The following is a 19,262-nucleotide window of genomic DNA, read 5'->3' as shown; positions in this document are numbered from 1 at the left end:
ATTAAACTCCTAGTAGAGAACATAGGCAGAACACTCTTTGACATAAATTATAGCAATATTTTTTGTATCTGTCTTCTAAGGCAAAAGAAATAAAAGGAAAAATAAACCAATGGGGCCTAATTAAACTTAAAAGCTTTTGCACAGCAAAGGTAACCATTGACAAAATGGAAAAACAACCTACTAAATGGGAGAAAATATTTTCAAATGATATGACTGCTAAGGGGTTAATATCCAAAATATATACACAGCTAATATAATTCAATATCAGAAAACAAACAACCTGATTAAAAAGTGGGCAGAAGACCTGAATAGACGTTTTTCAAAGAAGACATACAGATGTCTAACAGGCACATGAAAAAACGCTCAACATTGCTAATGATCAGAGAAATGAAAATCAAAACCACAATGAGATAATCACCTCACACCTGTCAAAATGGCTATCTTCAAAAGTCTACAAATAACAAATGTTAGAAAGGATGTGGAGAAAAGAGAACCCCAATATATTGTTGATGGGACTGTAAATTATTGCAGTCACTACAGAAAATAGTATGGAGATTCCTCAAAAAACTAAAAATAGAAATATTGTATGATCTAGCAATTCCATTGATGGGTATATATCCAAAGAAAATAAAAACACTAATTTGAAAAGATATATGTACCCCTATATACAATGGAACACTACTCAGCCATAAAAGAGAATAAAATAATGCCATTTGCAGCAACATGGATGGACCTGAATATTGTCATTCTAAGTGAAGTGGGCCAGAAAGAGAAAGAAAAATGCCATATGGTATCACTTATATGTGGAACCTAAAAAACAAAAAACAAAAAATTAAGGACACAAATGAACTTATTATTTATATCTTAGATGATTGATTTCTTGAATATGTGTAAGCACATTTGACTGGCCTTTATGATTGGATTACCACATTCTGTTGATTCTTATTTTGTGTTGGCTTTATTCCTTTGATAATTATGCAAGTTAAAAAAGCTAAAGCTCTAATCTGTTTTAGAAACAATTATCAGTACATATATGTAAACTAAAAAAAATGTACAGTATATTGTATATATGTATTTGCATGAAATATAATGTATATGTGCAATCCAACTGTAATAATTCTACCTAATAAAACTGAAAAAGAAAAAAAAAGATATATGTACCCCAATGTTCATAGCAGCACTATTTACAATAGCCAAGAAATGGAAACAACCCAAGTACCCATCAACAATAGTAAATAAATACAATGGAATATTACTCAGCCATAAAAAGAATGAAATGCTGCCATTTACAACATTGTTGGCAGACCTAGATGGTATCATGCTTAGTTAAATAAATCAGACAGAGAAAGACAAATATTCTATTATCACTTATATATGGAACCTAAAAAATAAAACAAATAAATGTATATAACAAAATGGAAACAAACTCAAGGACATAGAAAACAAACTAGTGGTTACCAGTGCAGGGGCAAGATAGAGCATGGGATTAAGAGATACAAACTAATATATTATATATATTTATATATATATATGTATATATATATTTATATATATGTGTATATATATATAAAGAAACAAGGACATACTGTACACAGGGAAATATAGGCATTATTTTGTAATAACTTTATATAGAGTATAATCTATAAAAATATTGAATCACTATGTTGTACACCTGAAACTAATATACTATTGCACATCAACTATACTTTAACTAAAAAAAAAAAGACTAGTGTGTTCAAGAATAGCCCATAGGTACACTGGGATTCCCAAGTGTCTTTACATACCCTAAACCTCTCTATCTCACCCACCCCATATAAAGGGACATTTCAGATTTATTAATAAAAATAATTATCTTGGATAACCTAAATTTTCCAAACTTGGACCCAAGTCAATGCTGAAAGAGACAGGAGGGTAGTATGAGGTCAGAAGGTTCTCTAATGGGCTATGACTATCTGTAAAATGAGGGATATTAACTCTAGCATCAATTTCTAGTTGTTGGGAAGTTTATTCTATTGTCATTTTGTTGATCTTTTCTCTCCCCTGCCCCATCCTCCAAATTTTCCTTGTCTAAACACAACTGAAGATGAGCTGGCTCATTGATCAGGCCCACTAAGAAGTTCTCTCTTCCCCTACCCTGTAATTTATCATACATGGTCTTTTGTGGGGGGGTCTGCCTTTAGTTATAAACTCTTTCTGTCAAATGCTGCTGATGACCTTTACATCACCAGCAAGATCTTCATCAGTGAGAAAGGGAGGAGATAAAATCAATCAAATAATAGCCAAATCATCCTTATTGGAAATAAACTGAAAACTGGCTGAAGAGAGTATGAAACATGCAAGAAGAATTAGATTTAAATATAAATGTGTATCTATAAAAGAAAAATATGAAGAGTTAATAACACTTAGCTAAGATTTAGCTAAGGCTAAATGGGAAAGAATTAATTTAAAGAAGGCCAAGAAAAATCAGACCTGGAGAACATAGGTTCTCTTTCATAAATTAGTGAGTCACAATAATTTAGGCAATAAATGAATAATTGTGGGGTAAGATTAACTAGGTGTTTAAAGGTTGTTGAAGATCTTAAATTGCACCAATTTAGCAGAGAGTGGGTTCAATGTGTTTTAATATAACAATTAACTCCCAGAAGAGAAAGGAGCTTAAGTATTTCTGCTCATGTGTGGGTCTCTGCTATATAAGATCTTCTCTAACATTTGCTGAGTTGGGGTTAGAACCCCAGAATGTCTGGGTGGGGGACTCTGGGTTGACTTTTAACTTTCTTTAAAACAAAAGCTTATTTTAAAATAAAAAAAAAAAACAGTATCACAGAAATAAGAACCATGACAGATACTGTCATGAAATTTTAGAGCCAGAAAGGGCTCTAGTCGAAACTTTTCATTTTACAGATGAAATATCAGTTTCTTCATCTATAAAATGAAGGGGTTGGAAGAGATGAGATCGAATATCTTCCACTTCCAAGAACCCATAAAATCTAGAAAGGCTAAGTGGTGCTCAAAGTTGCACAGCTGGTCTGTGCCAGACTTGGAAAGCCTACTTGGTTCCCAGGATTCTCATTATGGCTGTGAGTCAATTCCGTGTTTAAAAATCCAGTCAGCTCAGCTGTTTGACACCATGCAGATAAGTAACCATCTTACTAAGCTAGATATTTTTTTTCTATTTCAATCAGACTTCTTGTGTTGTGTAAACATAACCTCAGGAACATCACTAGACACAGAGGGAGCAAAGCTTTAACACAACACACTTTTGTGCTTGGAGCTGGCTGAATCACTCAATAGAATGCAACAACTCAGCCATTAATGCTGGGACCAGGAAACAATGGATTCAATGCTTTTCAACATGCAGATTTGTGCAAAGGTGACCTAAAATGGGACCTGACCATGAGAAGCAAAGTATCCATAAATGGCGTAAGAGAACAACCCTAGAAATCACTGATGGGTTGAAAATATTTTATCTCAAGTCCATACTTCCATGGATGCCAAGGGACTTCTGCATTTCCCTGGGGCTGAGAGAGTGTTGTGTAAAATGTTTCAGCAAGGACTTAGTGGCCAGGTCATCTCTAGGCCTGAAGATGGAGTTGTCTATTTATGTACATCATTCTGGAGCTCTGATTCTCTAATTTACACCATGGGTTTCAAATGTGATACAAACTTTCATTTCATCCTCTTCCAGGAAACAGGTAAATATCATACATTAAAAAATATTTTTTCCTCCTTCATCCCATAAGCGAAATAAAACAGGTAAAAAACTGGGAAAAATACTTGTAACTGATATTACAGACAAAGGGTTAATATCCCTAATATATTAAGGGCTTCTAAAACTTGAAGAATAAAAGACCAACAGCCTCACTGGAAAAAGGGCATCTTATAAATATTTGATTTTCAGGAAAAAAAAATGCACATGTTGCCTAAATGTATGAACAAATGTTCAACCTTACTCATAACAAGAAAAGTACTAAGTCAAACCACAGGGAGATACAAATCCTCACCTATTGTATGGATAAAAACCCAAAATTGTAACAGAATTCTGAATTGGCAAGGTTGTGAAGAACAGATACTGTCATACACGGCTGGTGTGAAAGCAAAATAGTACAAACCTTCGGCAGGGAATTTGGCATCTAGGAAAATTACATATACATTTCAAACTGTTTTTAGAAATCTATCCTAAAGAAACACTGGCAAAATATGAAAAGCTATTAGTTTTAAGGTTATTAATTGTGACACCACTAGTAATGCAAAAGACAGGAAAGAACCCAAATGTCCATCAACAGACAACAGGCTGAATAAACTATGAAGTATTCTGCAGCTATAAAAGAGAATGAGAAAGATCTTTATATGTTGCTAAGGATTATTCTTGAAAACACTGTTAACTAAAGAAGAGCAAGGTGAAGATCCATGTGTATAGTAGTATACAGTAGAGTGTGCTCATGTTTGTGTATTTGCTTAGGTTTAAAAGTAGAAGGGTAAAGTAAAAACCAATCAAAATGGTGGGAAAATTAAGATAGACGTGATAGGGATAAAAGCTAGATTTCTCTTGTTTAGTTCTATGGTTTTCATTTTGGAGTTCTGTAGATATTTAATATAATTTTAAAACAAAAATTAAAAACAAAATGAAACAAATGAACATTATTGTATATTGACCTGCAGCTTAAACATACAGAGGAATTATTTTAAGAACTCTTTAAACAGAGTAATTTTAAAAAATTCCTTTATTGTGGTATGATTCCTCTACAGTAAACTACACTTATTTCAGATGTATAATCTGATGAATTTTGATAAATATATATACCTGTGGAACCACCACCACAATCAAAATAGCCAACATTTCTATCACTCCCCAAGAGGTGCAAATTTTGAATTCTCAATTTATCCCTTCTCACTCCCTTTACCCACTGGTCACCATAAGTTTGTTCACTATGTCTTTGAGTCTGTTTCTATTTTGTAGATAAGTTCATTTGTGTCTTTCTTTTTTTTTTTAAGATTCCACATATAAGAAGTCATATAGCATTTTTCTTTCTCTTTCTGGCTTACTTCACTTAGAATGACTATATATAGGTCTATCCATGTTTCTGCAAATGGTGTTATTTTATTCTTTTTTTATGGCTGAGTAATAGTCTATTGTATAATTATACCACATCTTCTTTATCCAGTCATCTGTCAATGGATATTTGTGTTGTTTCCATGTCTTGGTTATTATAAATAGTGCTGTTCTGAACACTGGGATGCATGTATCTTTTCAAAATATATTTTCCTCCAGATATATGCTCAGGACTGAGATTGCTGGATCATATGGTAAGTCTATTTTTAGTTTTTTGAGGAATCTCCATACTGTCCTCCATAGTGGCTGCACCAATTTACATTCCCACCAACAGCGTAGGAGGGTTCCTTTTTCTCCACACCCTCTCCGGCATTTATCATTTGTGGACTTTTTAAAATTTACCATGTGTGAGGTGTTACCTTATTGTACTTTTGATTTGCATTTCTCTAACAATTAGTGATGTTGAGCATCTTTTCATGTTCTTGTTGGCTAACTGGATGTCTTCTTTGGAGAGATGTCTATTTAGGTTTTCTGCCCATTTTTGACTAGGCTGCTTTTTTTTGATATTAAGCTGTATGAACTATTTGTGTATTTTGGAAATTAGTCTCTTGTCAGTCACATCATTTGCAAATATTTTCTCCTATTCTGTAGGTTGTCTTTTTGTTTTGTTGATGGTATCTATAGCCATGCAAAATCTTTTAAGTTTAATTAGATCCCATTTGTTTAATTTTTAATTTATTTCCTTTACTTTAGGAGCTGGTTGAAAAAAACTATTGCTATGATTTATGTCAAAGAGTGATCTGCTTATGTCTTCCTTTAGTAGTTTTATAGTTTTATAGTATTTGGCCTTATATTTAGGTATTTAGAGGATGTTCTAATTTCAGTCTTCTACAGGTAGCTGTCCAGTTTTCCCAGCACCACTTGTTGAAGAGAATATCTTTTCTCCATGTATATTCTTGTCTCCTTTGTCATAGATTAATATATCATAGACCATAAGTATGTGGGTTTATTTCTGGACTTTATCCTGTTCCATTGATCTATGTGTCTGTTTTTGTGCCATACCATACTGTTTTGATTACTGTACCTTTTAATATAGTCTGGATTCAGGAAGCATGACTCCCCCAGCTCCATTCTCCTTTTTCAAGACTGTTTTGGCTATTCAGGGTCTTTTGTAAAACAGAGTAATTTTAAACTGCTCATCCTACTGTCATATGTACAAAGGTTAAAAAGAACCACAATGAACTCTAAAGCAGTTTTCAATAATCATATTTTAGTAGTAATGTGTATTATACTGTTGAAAAAATATATTTAAAGGAAGTAAGAAATTATATTAATGTAATAGAAAGAAGAAAAGTAGGAAGAAGAAAAATATAAATGCAAATAAAAATTCAAGGCAGTTAAGTAAAATTCCTGAAATCCTAAATTGGAACTAAAAATATTAATATGAATTTGTGATATTATTTCTCCTTCAAAACAAATAAAAATATCTAGAAACAATGAGCAATCCAGTAGCAATGAGAATGCCTAGTGCCCACATTTTGGTCTTTAGATACATTTCCCTCTTAGAAAGAACCAAGCCTCTTGGAGAAATGTCTGGTCTATGTCAGAGTACAGGAAACATACAAGATAAGGTTGGAACACCTAATGTTTTTCCAAAACAAGAAATCTATGAAAGACCATTGGGTTCATGACAAAAGGATGCAGGAGAAACTTGAAAAGGCTCCTGGTTGTCAAAGATGGAATATTTTGATCATCAAAAAAGTATAACTACAGTAGTAGATTATAACATATCAACTATGTTTAAATCCATGTGTTGATATGACACTCATAAAAAGCCAACCCCACCCATATCCTTAGTCATATGTGGAGGATGCTAGGGAAATAACTCATTATTTTGAAAACAGAAAATTAGTAAATAAACAGAAAAAATAAATAATTTATCCTGATTTTTTCCTCAGATAATATCACAGAGCACTCAAATAATGGATCTGGAAAATTGTTTCTTTTAAGAGAATACCAGGTAATACATGCAAAAGGTAGGATAAAATTAGCATACCACTAGTTTGTAACCACTAATAATACTAGACTAAGCAGTAAGCATCAATTGGTTCTAAAGCCGTTCGCTAAAATGGGGAAGTCTGAAATGTGGTTCTCAAACTTTAATGTGTATATAAATCACTTGAGGATATTGTTAAATTCTAGAATTTGATTTAGTAGTTCTGGGGTTGAGCTTGAGACTCTGCTTTATAACAAGCTACCACATGGTGCCAATCAATACTGCTGGTCAGAGGGCTATTCTAAGAAAGAGAAAAGCAGCTCCTGGCACTTACGAGCTGGCCTGGTATATTAGCTGGGCCTTGTTCTTCTGCTGAATGTAAATAATTTCACAGAAAACATCAGACAAGTTCACTCTGTGAGCATGGATCAAGACAAAAATAAGACTACTACATAATCATATCTGCATAAACACAAATAATGAACACTGTCCAAACAACAAAATTGACCAAAGATCCCCCTACCTTGGCTATTATAAATGGCGCTGCTTCTTTACCATTTGTAGCCTTAGGCTCTATTCAGTCTTTCCTCCTACCGGATAAGACTTACTAAAATGCCCAATTACTCATGCTTCCAGACAGCATCTAATCCAGAGCAAAGCCCCAATTCCTTAAGCTCTCCCTAAAATCACTAAGCATAAGCCCAAGTCCTATAACAAGTCCTTTCTAACACCCTCTGAGAGATCCCATTGTTTCTCTGGTGAGCAGTCTCTTCACTACAATAAACACATCTTGTTCAACTACAGGTGCGTTTTGGTGGTCTTTGCTGGAGTAGCAATTCAGTAATGTGATGGATCAGGCTGACAGCTGAGTCACTAAACACTACACACTTTCCGATATGATTCTATAAAGACTCATAGTAAGCAAGTAATCTTGCCAAAAAAGAGGAACCTGAATCTGATTAAACCTCTAGATTTAATCAACAGTTTACAAGAAATACAGAGGATAGAGAAACACTTTAAGTACCATATTTAATTCAACCACAAGAAAAATTGCCTTTTTCCCCCCTAACAAATAAGTGACAAGAAAAATAGAAGAGAGGAGGAACATATAGATTAAAAGAAACTCAATAGTCATAACCATCAATTGTAATGTGTAGCCCTTATTTGGGTCCTAATTTGTACACATTACTACTCAAACTGATAATGATGATGATAATGACAAAAAGACTATTGGGGATATCTGAACAGAGGCTAGCTCTTTGATAATATTTTTTAAATGATTATTAATATTTTTAGGTTTCATATTGACAATGGTAGTTTTTCAAAATATTTACAAATAAAATATGATGTCTGGGATTTGCTTTAACATAATTCAGTCACACTGGGAATAGTACAAGAGGGTATAGATAAAAATATTGATCATATTTGATAATTATCACAATTTGATTTGAAGTATATATGATAAATCTTTTTACTATTCTCTCTTAGTTTCAAAAGTTACATAGTAAATAATTTTCTAAAAATATTTTTTACTATTTAATTCAGCAAATCATTTTTGAAAGAAGTTAAACAGAGAAAAATTAAGGACCATAGTTCAAAATGGCTGCATATTCTAGAGAAATAAACTATAATGAATTTTAAAGAGTCTTTCCCATTACTAAAATTGCTTTCAAAACCATTTTTTGAGAGCTGTTAGAAAGTTCACCTGTTTCTTTTCTTATTTTTTTTTTTGTAATCACTAACATGTATGTCAATTGCAAATGAAGAGGAATAAGGAATTATTATTATGCAGGCTCAGGTGATGGTCTTTAAAGAAACATTCAATTTACATGTTTGACTCTTAAAAGAAGAAAACATTATTTGGGCAATTACCTGGATCTGTAGCAGACATCAGTGAACCAAAAAACAAACAGTCAGTGAAATGAAAGTCTCCATTTTTCAGCTGGTCAGCATATACCATAGCCTTCACAAAGCCATAAATAATTAACCTGTTGAAGAGAAAAATATGATCTTCAAACCTTAAGTTGAATCCTGTATAAACCCATGCAATCATAGCTAACATTCTAATGTGCTTCCTGAATAAGGATCATTGCCAAGTTACCACTACTCTACCAATTCGTGGCCATACTAGTTCTCAGTACATTGTCTAAATCTCTTGACTATGAAAGACACTTTTACCAAACATCACAACTCCTTCACTTGGCAAAGGTAACAGAACATTTTAGAGTATATTTCAATGAAAACAAGATAAGTCTCAAAGATACAAAAAATAATCTGTCAAATATGGCATAGCAAATCAGGCCCACAAATGTGGTGGCTGGCTTGACAACTGTAGATGGCTTGCTTTTTTCAGGTTGTTTTGTCTGCTAGGAGATGTCTGAAAAGGGTTAAAATTTCAAGTCTCTCAATGCGATGAGATGGATATTATCTGCTCACAGGGGACCATGTCAACCAGCTAATGTACAACAGATGAGTCTGTACTACTGCTGGTGTCAAGACACTTCCACACCAGGTGGAGAATCACTGCTAGGTTAGAGTACCCGTAACTTCAACACGCTGTTGAAAATGAATCTTGAAAAGGTTACATTTGACCTTGCAAGGAAAGATGTTTTTTTCATGCGATTTGCCCTTCTACAGCTTATAAATTGTATTTAATTATTTAACTGACTGATTTTGCTAAATCCTACTCGAGGAAATACAGAAATTGCTGAACTGGACCATAATAAAATCACTAAAAGTGAGTGTAAGAATCCTTAGAAACTACAGACCCTCAGACCAATAGATGGTGTTCAAGTATTCACATGCATTTAAAGTTAGTTTGTTGAATGAAAAAAAAATGTTAAAAAAAAAGTTTGTTGAAAAATGTTCTAGGGCTGTGAGCATGACTAAAAAGAGTGTAAATCAGATATTAGAAATTGTAACGTCAATGAGAATGTAGATGTTTCAAATTCTGTTAAAGATTTCTCCGTGAGAGACTATTTTAGACACATCTGCATTTAAATCCAGTTTCTACTACTCACTACCTATGTGATTTTAGGGCATTACTAAAACTTTCTGAGCCTCAATAGCCTTAAGCATGAGGTAGGGATAATAGTAATGGTTAGCCCATAGAGTTGTTTTAAAGATTATTTTAAGTAATATAAACTTGGGTTTTGACACATAATGAATTCTCAATGAGATTATTATTATTATTGCTAATAATAATTATCATTAGGTAATAGTCACTTACTATTTCTACTTCACAAGTTTTAACTCATTTCATCCATGCATTGATCCTATAAGGCAGGTACTATTTGCATTTTACAGATGAGAAAACTGAATACTGGGTGATAAAGTAACTTGCTCAAGGTAACACAGTTGTTAAATTGCTGAACCCAGATTTGAACTGCATTATTTGACTCCAGTTCCCATGCTTTTAACCACCACATCAGATTGCCTGACAAACAGTTCTATGTTTTACATTATATGTTATCTCATATAATGTACTCTCAACTAGGCCATAAGGTGGTTGTTCTAGGTAGTACAAAGGGGCAGTAATGGAGTATTCCTAAGAACTTGGAAATAATACTACCTTCTGAGTTGAACTATTAAGACAATTTATAATGGGTTGGAGCACGGAGACCCAACATTGCTGTGAAGAGTGTGGATTCCCATAAGAAAGCCTGAATCTTAACCAGACTGCAGGTATTAACATAACTGAGAAAGACTCTGTGATGGGACACAGCAATGGTTTCTGGCAAGAGGCACAATCATGGCGGGTCACCTACATTCATCCCGGGGAGGCAATTCTGTTGGTTAACAAGGTGTACAGCCTCTGGACAGGTATAGGTTAGTTTCATTCAGCTTATTTGTTTATTCAATAGACATTTATTATTGAACCCCCACTATGTGTCAGGCTCTGTGCCAGGTACTTAAAATACATCAGTGAACAAGACAAAGATTCCTGTGCCTGCAGAGCCTGCATTTTATAGCAAGATAAGTGGCAATAAAAATAATCATAAATATTAATTATACATGTTGCCCACATCACTCTTTGAATTAGACTGCATGTCTGATGAACATTGGGAGATCTGGACAGTCCTGACTTTACCAGGGAAATGCTCTCCCATAGTCACCCCCTTCAGTCTCTTTGCATGTTAACCAAGTGTCACCACAGCCCTTTCTCATTTCAGCTACACTTCTAATATGGAGCATCAATAGGCTCTAGAATCAATATAACTTGATGACCTGTGACTCATATCTCTAAATTCTATACTCATTAGTTAATTTTATGGGTTGGGAATCTGAGGCTCAGCATTAAAATGACTTGCCCTATATTGCATAGAACTCATTAGATTGGGTAAGATTGAAAAAGTATATCCATATATATTATCCAGGCTCAGCAAGGTTATATGGAAACTAGAAGTCTCATACACTATTGATGGAAATAAAATTAAAGTCTTTATAAAAGCCAATTTGACAATTTATTTAAAATTTTTTTTTTATATTCTGCAGTTTATTAAATGATTTCCTATAAATTTTGCCAAGAAACTACTATTATTTATTAATGAAAAATTCAAAGCAATCTAAATGTCCAGTGAATAAATTACAGAAGACACATATGATAAATATGCAACTAATAATACCATGTATGACAGTATATATTAGGCACAGAAAAGTAAATTTATAAAGCAAATTATAAAGTAATAAATAATAATTTCTAATTTTATAAAAATTAAACATACTTAGGCACACACATAAACATAAAAAACTAGAAGCATATAGTCTAAGATGTTAATAGTGGTTATATAATGGAATTAAATGTGACTTTTCTTTTTTGCTTTTCCACATTTTCCAGTTCTTTTAAAATAACAGTCATAATAAAAAATAGCAATGCACATTAGTGAGTGCTGTTATGTGACACAAGAGACGTTTATTGTGTCATCCAATCCTTACAATTCTATGAGTTAGGTACTATAATTATTCCTTTTTACAAAGGAGAAAATTAAGATTCAGAGAGGTTAAATAAGTTTCCTAAGGTCACAGAAGTTAGCTTCTGAACCCAGGCTTTTGGATGCCAAAGCCAACATAACCACTATTCTGTAAAGCTTTTGAATTGTTTGAAATCAGGAGAAACACACACCCCCCTGTACACACTGTTCTTTTTTTAAAGAAAGTAAATGACTTATTCACTCCAAATCAATTCCTGGACACAAAATTACTATATATCCAATAGCTTCCCTGAGATAATAACAAAAAAAGGCAAAAAAAGGGAGACCATTTCAGTACGAGCTCAATATATTTTGTTATATTACTAACAATGGTCATTATCACTGGTAATTATAATAAGTAAATAATCAGTGTGCATCTACTAAGTTCCAGGCACTCTTCTATTGATGATAGCTATTGACATTGTTATTATATTATTATAACTAACTAGTTATAACTATATTAACTGGGAGGATAAAAAATGAAAGCAAAAGCACCACCATAGTCTCACAGAGTGGTACATTCTAGCAGCACTTCCTAGAAAGTATTTCAGGTGGCTCAGAAGACAGGAAAGACGTAGTCTAATGGGGAGAGGGAGTTCAGTGAAGTCCAGCCCATGCAATGCCATGAAGATGGTAGATCCGAGTGAAATGCCTTCCTGGGGTCAGTCTGTGGTTAGGGGCAGCCTGGGCCACAGGGATGGGCAGAAGCAGAACTGCCATATAAAAAGCCAAATTGTTGATAACATTGATTCCAACAGACATCTACTTGGTGCTATTCTTTAAAAAGCAGAGTGCTTATGCTATGGAGGATACAAAGGTAAAAATCCGTGACCTGCCTTCAAAGAGTAGAGTATCACAGGATGAAAGTCATGTCACTTATGCTAACAGAAAGCACTGGGTAAAAGAGAATTTGGGGAAATGCCCTACACAGTGCTCCACACACTCACTTTATCGAATGCTTGTGATACACATACTGATTTTAAATTTCATGAGCTTGTTTCACACTATTAAAGCTCCACACCTAAAGACATGTTGCAAAAATGTTTCAAAATAAAATGTTCCAGAAGGCTCAACTGCTTGGATGATTTTTAAGTATGCCATCTTAGTCTTTCTCAGTATTTTTTAAAAAGAATGCAACTTAAAAAAAAATAGTCTTGATCAAGCTATGAATAGATCTACTGGAAAAGGCAGTTTTTTGAATTGCTAGAGATAAGCAAGGGAATTGCTGTTAGTTTGGAGACAGCTGTGTGGACCAGGCCTGTTAGCTGTCAGAAGAGACACATCCCTGCCCGTGAAAGCATGTGAAACAGACCATTACATGGAGCCCAGTCTGCAGTGGGAAAGCCCAGCACCAACAGGCTCTGGAAGCAACACGAAGACTATAATCTGCATCGAGACTTCTGATTTCTATACTGAGACATTTCCCTTGGATAAGTATCTTTCCTTATTTATTTGTTCACATTTTATGGATAGTTTCAATCTCAATAGTTTCTTTTTTTTTTTCTGGGACACTTGTGTGGTAAGAAATTTTAAGATCTACCTCCTAGCAACTTTCAAATATACAAGGAAGTATGAACTATAGTCACTATGATGTACATTACATCCCCAGAATTTATTCATATTATAACTAGAAGTTTGCACTCTTTGACTATCTTCACTCAATTCTCCCACCTTACCTCACCCTGTGCCTCTGGCAACCACCAATCTGTTCTCCTTTTCTATGAGAGAACTCATAATTTATTAATGTTGGGATGGATGGGATTGGGAAGGCCTTCTAGACACATTCATTCACTGATGCATTCATTAATTTGTTCATTAAGTCATTCTTCAACAAATAAGTACTCATAGACATAATTCTTTCCCTCAGGGAGCTTATATATTATTGGGGAGCCAGATGTTTAATAACTAATTTATAATTTTATCAATATCGTGGCTAAGTCCTATGGAGAGAAGTACAGATTGCACATGTGCACACTTTGATCAGCTGTGGAACGTTAAAGGGAGACTATATTTTATAGGAAAGATCACACGTTCAATTTTAGAAATGTTGAGGTTGAGGAGTTGGTGAGCCTGTTAGGTATTCAGAGTTAGACTTAATGACGGGGTTGCCCAAGGGATAGATTTGAGAGCAGAACGGTGTGGTGTATGTTACTGCAGCCTTGGATATGGATGAAAGTGTGATGAGAACATAAAGTGGAAGAGGGCCCATGGCTGAGGCCTGGGAACGCTGGCGTTCAGCATTTGAAGACGAGGTGGAGATGATGCGGAGCAGAGGACATCAAGAATCAGTCAACAGAGACATGAGTGTAATCTAGTGGAGAGTCTCAGGAGTCCAGAGAAGAGTGTTTCAAGAAGGAGGGTATGATAAATAGGGATGAATGCTGCCAAGGAGGGCATTTTACTTGGTGTTATTAGGATTGTGGAAGCTAAAGTGGGATTAGAATGGGTTGAAGGGCTCACAGAAAATGAGGAAATTGAGACAGGCAACATACCCATCCTTCCAAGGAGTTTGGCTTATGAAAGGGGACTGGGGTGAGATTTAAGTCAATCTTAGAGACATAAGGAAGAATTTGTGAAGAAGCTCACATCTCATGGCTGCTCACAAACAGGAGTTACAAAATAATAATTCTGCTTCGTCAAGAGTAGTGGCACAAGGTGGTAAATATGAATTTGGGTGAAATTGTATGGACTTTAGAGGGTCTATAGAACCATCAGCTCCTACAGGTGTCAAAGAGATGAGTCTCTTATTTTTTCATTGTTTCTTACTGTATATATATATAAACACACACATATATAAACACATACATATATATAATAGTAAATACATACAGTATTTACTGTCATAAAAGCCTTTACTAAGTCCCACAAGAAATGCAGAGATAAGTGAGGCATAATTTTCATCTTCAGGAAGGAGAGACAAGTCACACACAAAAGCAGAATGTGTGGTAGAAGGTGCTAAGTGTCCCAGGAGAGGTACAGATCAAGTGCACTGAGTTCACAGAGGAGCTCTCTTTACTTGGGGACTCAGGAAAGGCTTTGAGAGGAAGGTGGCATATTTGCTGAATCTGAAATACACATTTAAGTTAGGAGACTGCCAGCAATGTCTCATCTAAATGCGTGATGCCCAAACTACTGATTTTTTCCCCTAAAATGCAAAACCGTTCCCACTGAAGGTGGTTTCTTTTTGACTCAGTACAAAACCCAATGGGCAAAGAATCAAAACCTTTCCTTTAGCAATCCGGGGAATCATTTGCCATCTGCCACTCACTGCAGAGATGACAGGGAAAGGCCTGTCCTGACTGAGCTGTGGCTGTACATATGGCTTTTACCTTGGCACCCAGTATGGGGAGTTGTTGCCCCAAGAAGGCTTTTGTTACTGAATCAGGTGTTAAGATTTCACAAACTAGGCGACCTCTTTGGCCCATTCTATTTTTCCCACCAGTCTGAAGACTTTGTTCCTTCTGTTTTATTGAAAGTTGGGGAGAAGAGGATGAAGGAATCAATTGGGTGGCTTGTGGGCATGTTAACAGAAAATAGGGTATCAGGTGAAGCCCCATTCAGCTTGGCTATGGTGAGAAGTGAGCCCCTGCCCAGTTCCTGTATCAGATATCTTGCACAAGGAACCAGGAAGACTGCACACTGCCTGCCCTTTATCCTCTCTCCTCTGAAAGGGGTAGAGAGAGACAGTCTTTAGAGGAAGAGAAAGGTTGCATCCAACTTTTCTGTCCCTAAAAGTATAAAGGAGGCTGTTTAGAGAATGGGATGGGGTAGGAGGAAGGGGAGAAATGAGGGAGGGTTCATTGTCAAGGGCACAAATGTGTGTGTTGAGGTTGGGAAATTCTATGCCAGGACATTTGACCACTCAAAAATTTTTGTTTGCAACAGCCATCACCAAGACAACTGCACCTCCACAGTTCTCTCTATCCATGTCCTCTACTTTTTTCTTAGCTACCAACATCATGAAACCTTAATTCTTCTCAAGACACTTAATCTGTCATTGGGTAGTGGGCTCTCTGGCTCTGAGATTTTAAGAAGGAATAACAGTAATAGGAATAAGGAGGAGGAGGTATAGCTTAGTGGTACATGCATGCATGCTTACCATGCATGAAGTCCCAGGGTTCAATCCCCAGCACCGTCACTAAAAAAAAATTAATAGGAATAAAAATGGGGGGATGGGGAAGGGAATGAACATTTTAACATTTGTTGAGTTCTACTCTGTATCAGGCCCTATGTTAATGCATTTTATATATTTTTTGAATCACACACACACACACACACACACACCAGTTAGTTGAGCAGCTATCATGAATCCTATTTTACAGACAAGGAAATCCAGCAAATGATAGAAATGAGATTTAAATACACGTTCCTTTCTATATTTTACTATTGGACACTAAGTAGAAAATTTATGATATCTTTGCCTTGGCTTTCCAAATTTAAAAAGTCAATTACTATATTATTTTTTTCTGGTAGAATGTTTTTGAAATGATACATAATAAGATCAGCTTTTTGAGGGTTAGGAATGGCCTAGAAGACCTTGCTTTTAGGCATCAAATTTGGCTATAAGAGGATATGGAAAGTGCCATGCCTTCCATGATTTTCCCTTTAAGCCAGTTCTATATCAGACTTTCTATGGGCCTAGAAGAACACATGGTCACCATGTTTTTTGTTTGTTTGTTTTTCAAAAATAGAGAGGCTGCAGAGAGGAGGTTGTGATGAAATACACTATTCTTTAACCATGGCTGGGGTCTAGGGCTCTGGGATCTTGAGACCCTTGGAACAAAGTTAAATGAGTCCATTTCCCCACATACTCTACTGACCACTGGACTATCAACTCACCACCTTCTTGGGCCTCCCCTGGAGGCCCTCCAGCAATCTGTGTAGCTGTCTGCAGCGAATCAAGCCTCCCTCCTGTTAAGTGCTTCACAGCTGTTAAAGGAAATGTGATATAAATCCCAAGCATGAATATGGAACGGGCGTAAGTGGCGATGCTGAAATGCAGTAGGAGGTTCAGATCTACTGAAAGGTGAACTAAGCACAGTATTGAACTTAACCAGGCATCCTATTGCGTGTCTACTTATATCCACTTTCTGGGAGCACGCTGGCTCATTCAGGGGTGAAGGGATTGCTTCTGGGAAGACTGAGAGGAGCAACGAAGGCAGTGTAGGACTCAGTCACACTCACCAAAGGCATCCTGCACCCCAAACGACAACCTCCCTTGCAGAGCTTGTCAGTCTGAGCCAGCATTCTGGAATGCATGAGTAATCATAGCTCTGCTCCTCTCTCTACAGCCTGGGGATCCTGCCTTCTCCCTTCAGAACCCCATGTTAGTGCTTACTGGATATATTCACTGCTTTCTTGTCTCCACCCCTCTTTCAACTTGTATCACCACTGTCCATCCTCTGACGTGGTTAACACAGCTCTCGCCTTTATTTCATCCAGATATTAAATTCCACTCATGCATTCTTTGTGTGTCCATCTTATCTGACCAATGTAAAGAGAGATGGCACCTCTGGGCTGTGCTGCCTTCTGCCCTCTCTGTTCCCCTCTGCATACTACCCAGCCTAGCTAGATGCTAAGATAAACGTGATGTGGCTTATGTCTTTTAGGAGCTCATAGCTTAGGAGAAGGGATAAGCAACACGTATAAATAACTGGACTACTACGTGAGAAATAAGCAGTTTGGAAGAAACCTAAAGATAAAGTGGTATGGGGTTGAGGGGAGGAAAGGAGAAATATGGTGTGGGGGAAGAAAGCATTGGAGGTGAATCTTTCTTGAAGGGCCAATGGGGTGAGACATGAGTTGTGATAGGAGAAGGAGGAAAAGGAGGTGGTCACTAAGGAGTAACAAGGGCCACCAAAGCAACACATGAGGTGATGGATTTTTCCGCTATGAATTGCTATATAGTCTAATTCAGTGGTTTTCAAATTCTGCTGCATATCAGAATTGCATGGGGAGCTATGAAAATCATGATGCCCAGGCTACATCCCAGACCAAGTGAGTCAGAATCTCTGTAGATGGGACCCAGACATCAGTATTTTTTTTAAGTTTTTCCATTAGTCCAATATGTAGCCAGGATCTAGAACAAGGGTTCTAAATCACCACATCATGTCTGTAATGTCCAGACCAATCACCTGAGGATCAGCAGGTCTGAAATGGGCCTGAGATTCTGCATTTCTAATGAGCTCCCAGGTGCCAATGCTGCTGGTCCCATGCCACACCCTGAGTAGGAGACTCTAAATGAGGAGGCTGCTAACTAAGCAAAATCGCTCAGCCACTTGTGTACATTCTAGCCCTGATGGTAAGTTCCTTAAGGGGGCAGCACTTTGAATTCACAAATAGAGCTTGCCTGAGATGTAATTAATACAGGTTCACATGCAGATAAGCACCTAATAACCCACGGCTTGGTGACTTCGTCTCCCTGCTGATTTGTGACTGAGTGGTGAGGATTATTGAATAGCATGTAAGGATTCTAGTTTTCAATTTGGAGCTTCTTGTAGAAGAAAATTTAAAAAGAGGTGGGGAAGGGGAAGTGAAAGAATGTCTCTCCCACTAAAATGTAAAATTTAACAGACTTCCATTATGCCTTTGATCTACAGCTCCATGGAGACTTCTTTCCTAGGTAGAGACCCGCCCTTCACTGACACAGGGAAAGAGCTGGATGACTGCTTTGGTCTCATCACATCTGAGGCTGGTCACTGCAAAGTTCTACTGAGTTTTCAAAAGTGGTAAAAGGAATCCTCAAGCTTTTCTTTCTAAATGTTTTTTTTTTTTTTTTTTTGTCAATCCTAGCAGAAATTTACAGGTTTGTTAAAGGAATACTGTGACTATTAAATGAAATAACAGGTTTCTTTGCTTTGGGCTGAACTATATCAAATCAGAAACTCTGATTAGTAGTACAAATACGTATGTGTGTATTACACATGCACACACACACATATACATAAATATGTAGACGTATGTATACACACACACACACATATAATCTTTGATCAATAACAAGTAAGGAAGCTTGGACAAAATATCTCCAACTATGAAATTCATTCAGGCTAAAGCAGTAACAGACGACCTGATGCCCCGCACAGTCAGGCCCTGGCCATTCCTTTTCACCTTTAAACACATGTGCGTGACTGTTGCCTCATCTGCTCTCACCCTTCCCAGGAGATGGATGAAATAAAAGTCCATCATTCTCTTTTCACAGATGAAGTAACTGCCACAAGGAGCTTAGAGGCCTATGCACCACTTC

The 19,262-nt window shown here is 36.2% G+C and overlaps 1 protein-coding gene across 6 annotated transcripts in view; it reads right to left on the bottom strand.

Annotated features, from left to right (window-relative positions):
- Positions 1-19,262, bottom strand: part of SLC9A9 (solute carrier family 9 member A9) — a 607,055-nt gene that overhangs the window by 349,148 nt on the left and 238,645 nt on the right. For all 6 annotated transcript variants that reach the window (XM_032486920.1, XM_032486926.1, XM_032486909.1 and 3 more), the window contains one exon: positions 8,919-9,034. In XM_032486920.1, coding sequence (XP_032342811.1) covers positions 8,919-9,034 — 116 coding nt within the window. The remainder of the gene's footprint in view (positions 1-8,918; positions 9,035-19,262) is intronic.

Source organism: Camelus ferus, chromosome 1 (genome assembly GCF_009834535.1).
Source record: "Camelus ferus isolate YT-003-E chromosome 1, BCGSAC_Cfer_1.0, whole genome shotgun sequence".
NCBI classification, from domain to species: Eukaryota; Metazoa; Chordata; class Mammalia; order Artiodactyla; family Camelidae; genus Camelus; species Camelus ferus.
Note: the sequence above shows the minus strand (reverse complement) of the source record. Positions and strands in the feature narration are given on the sequence as shown.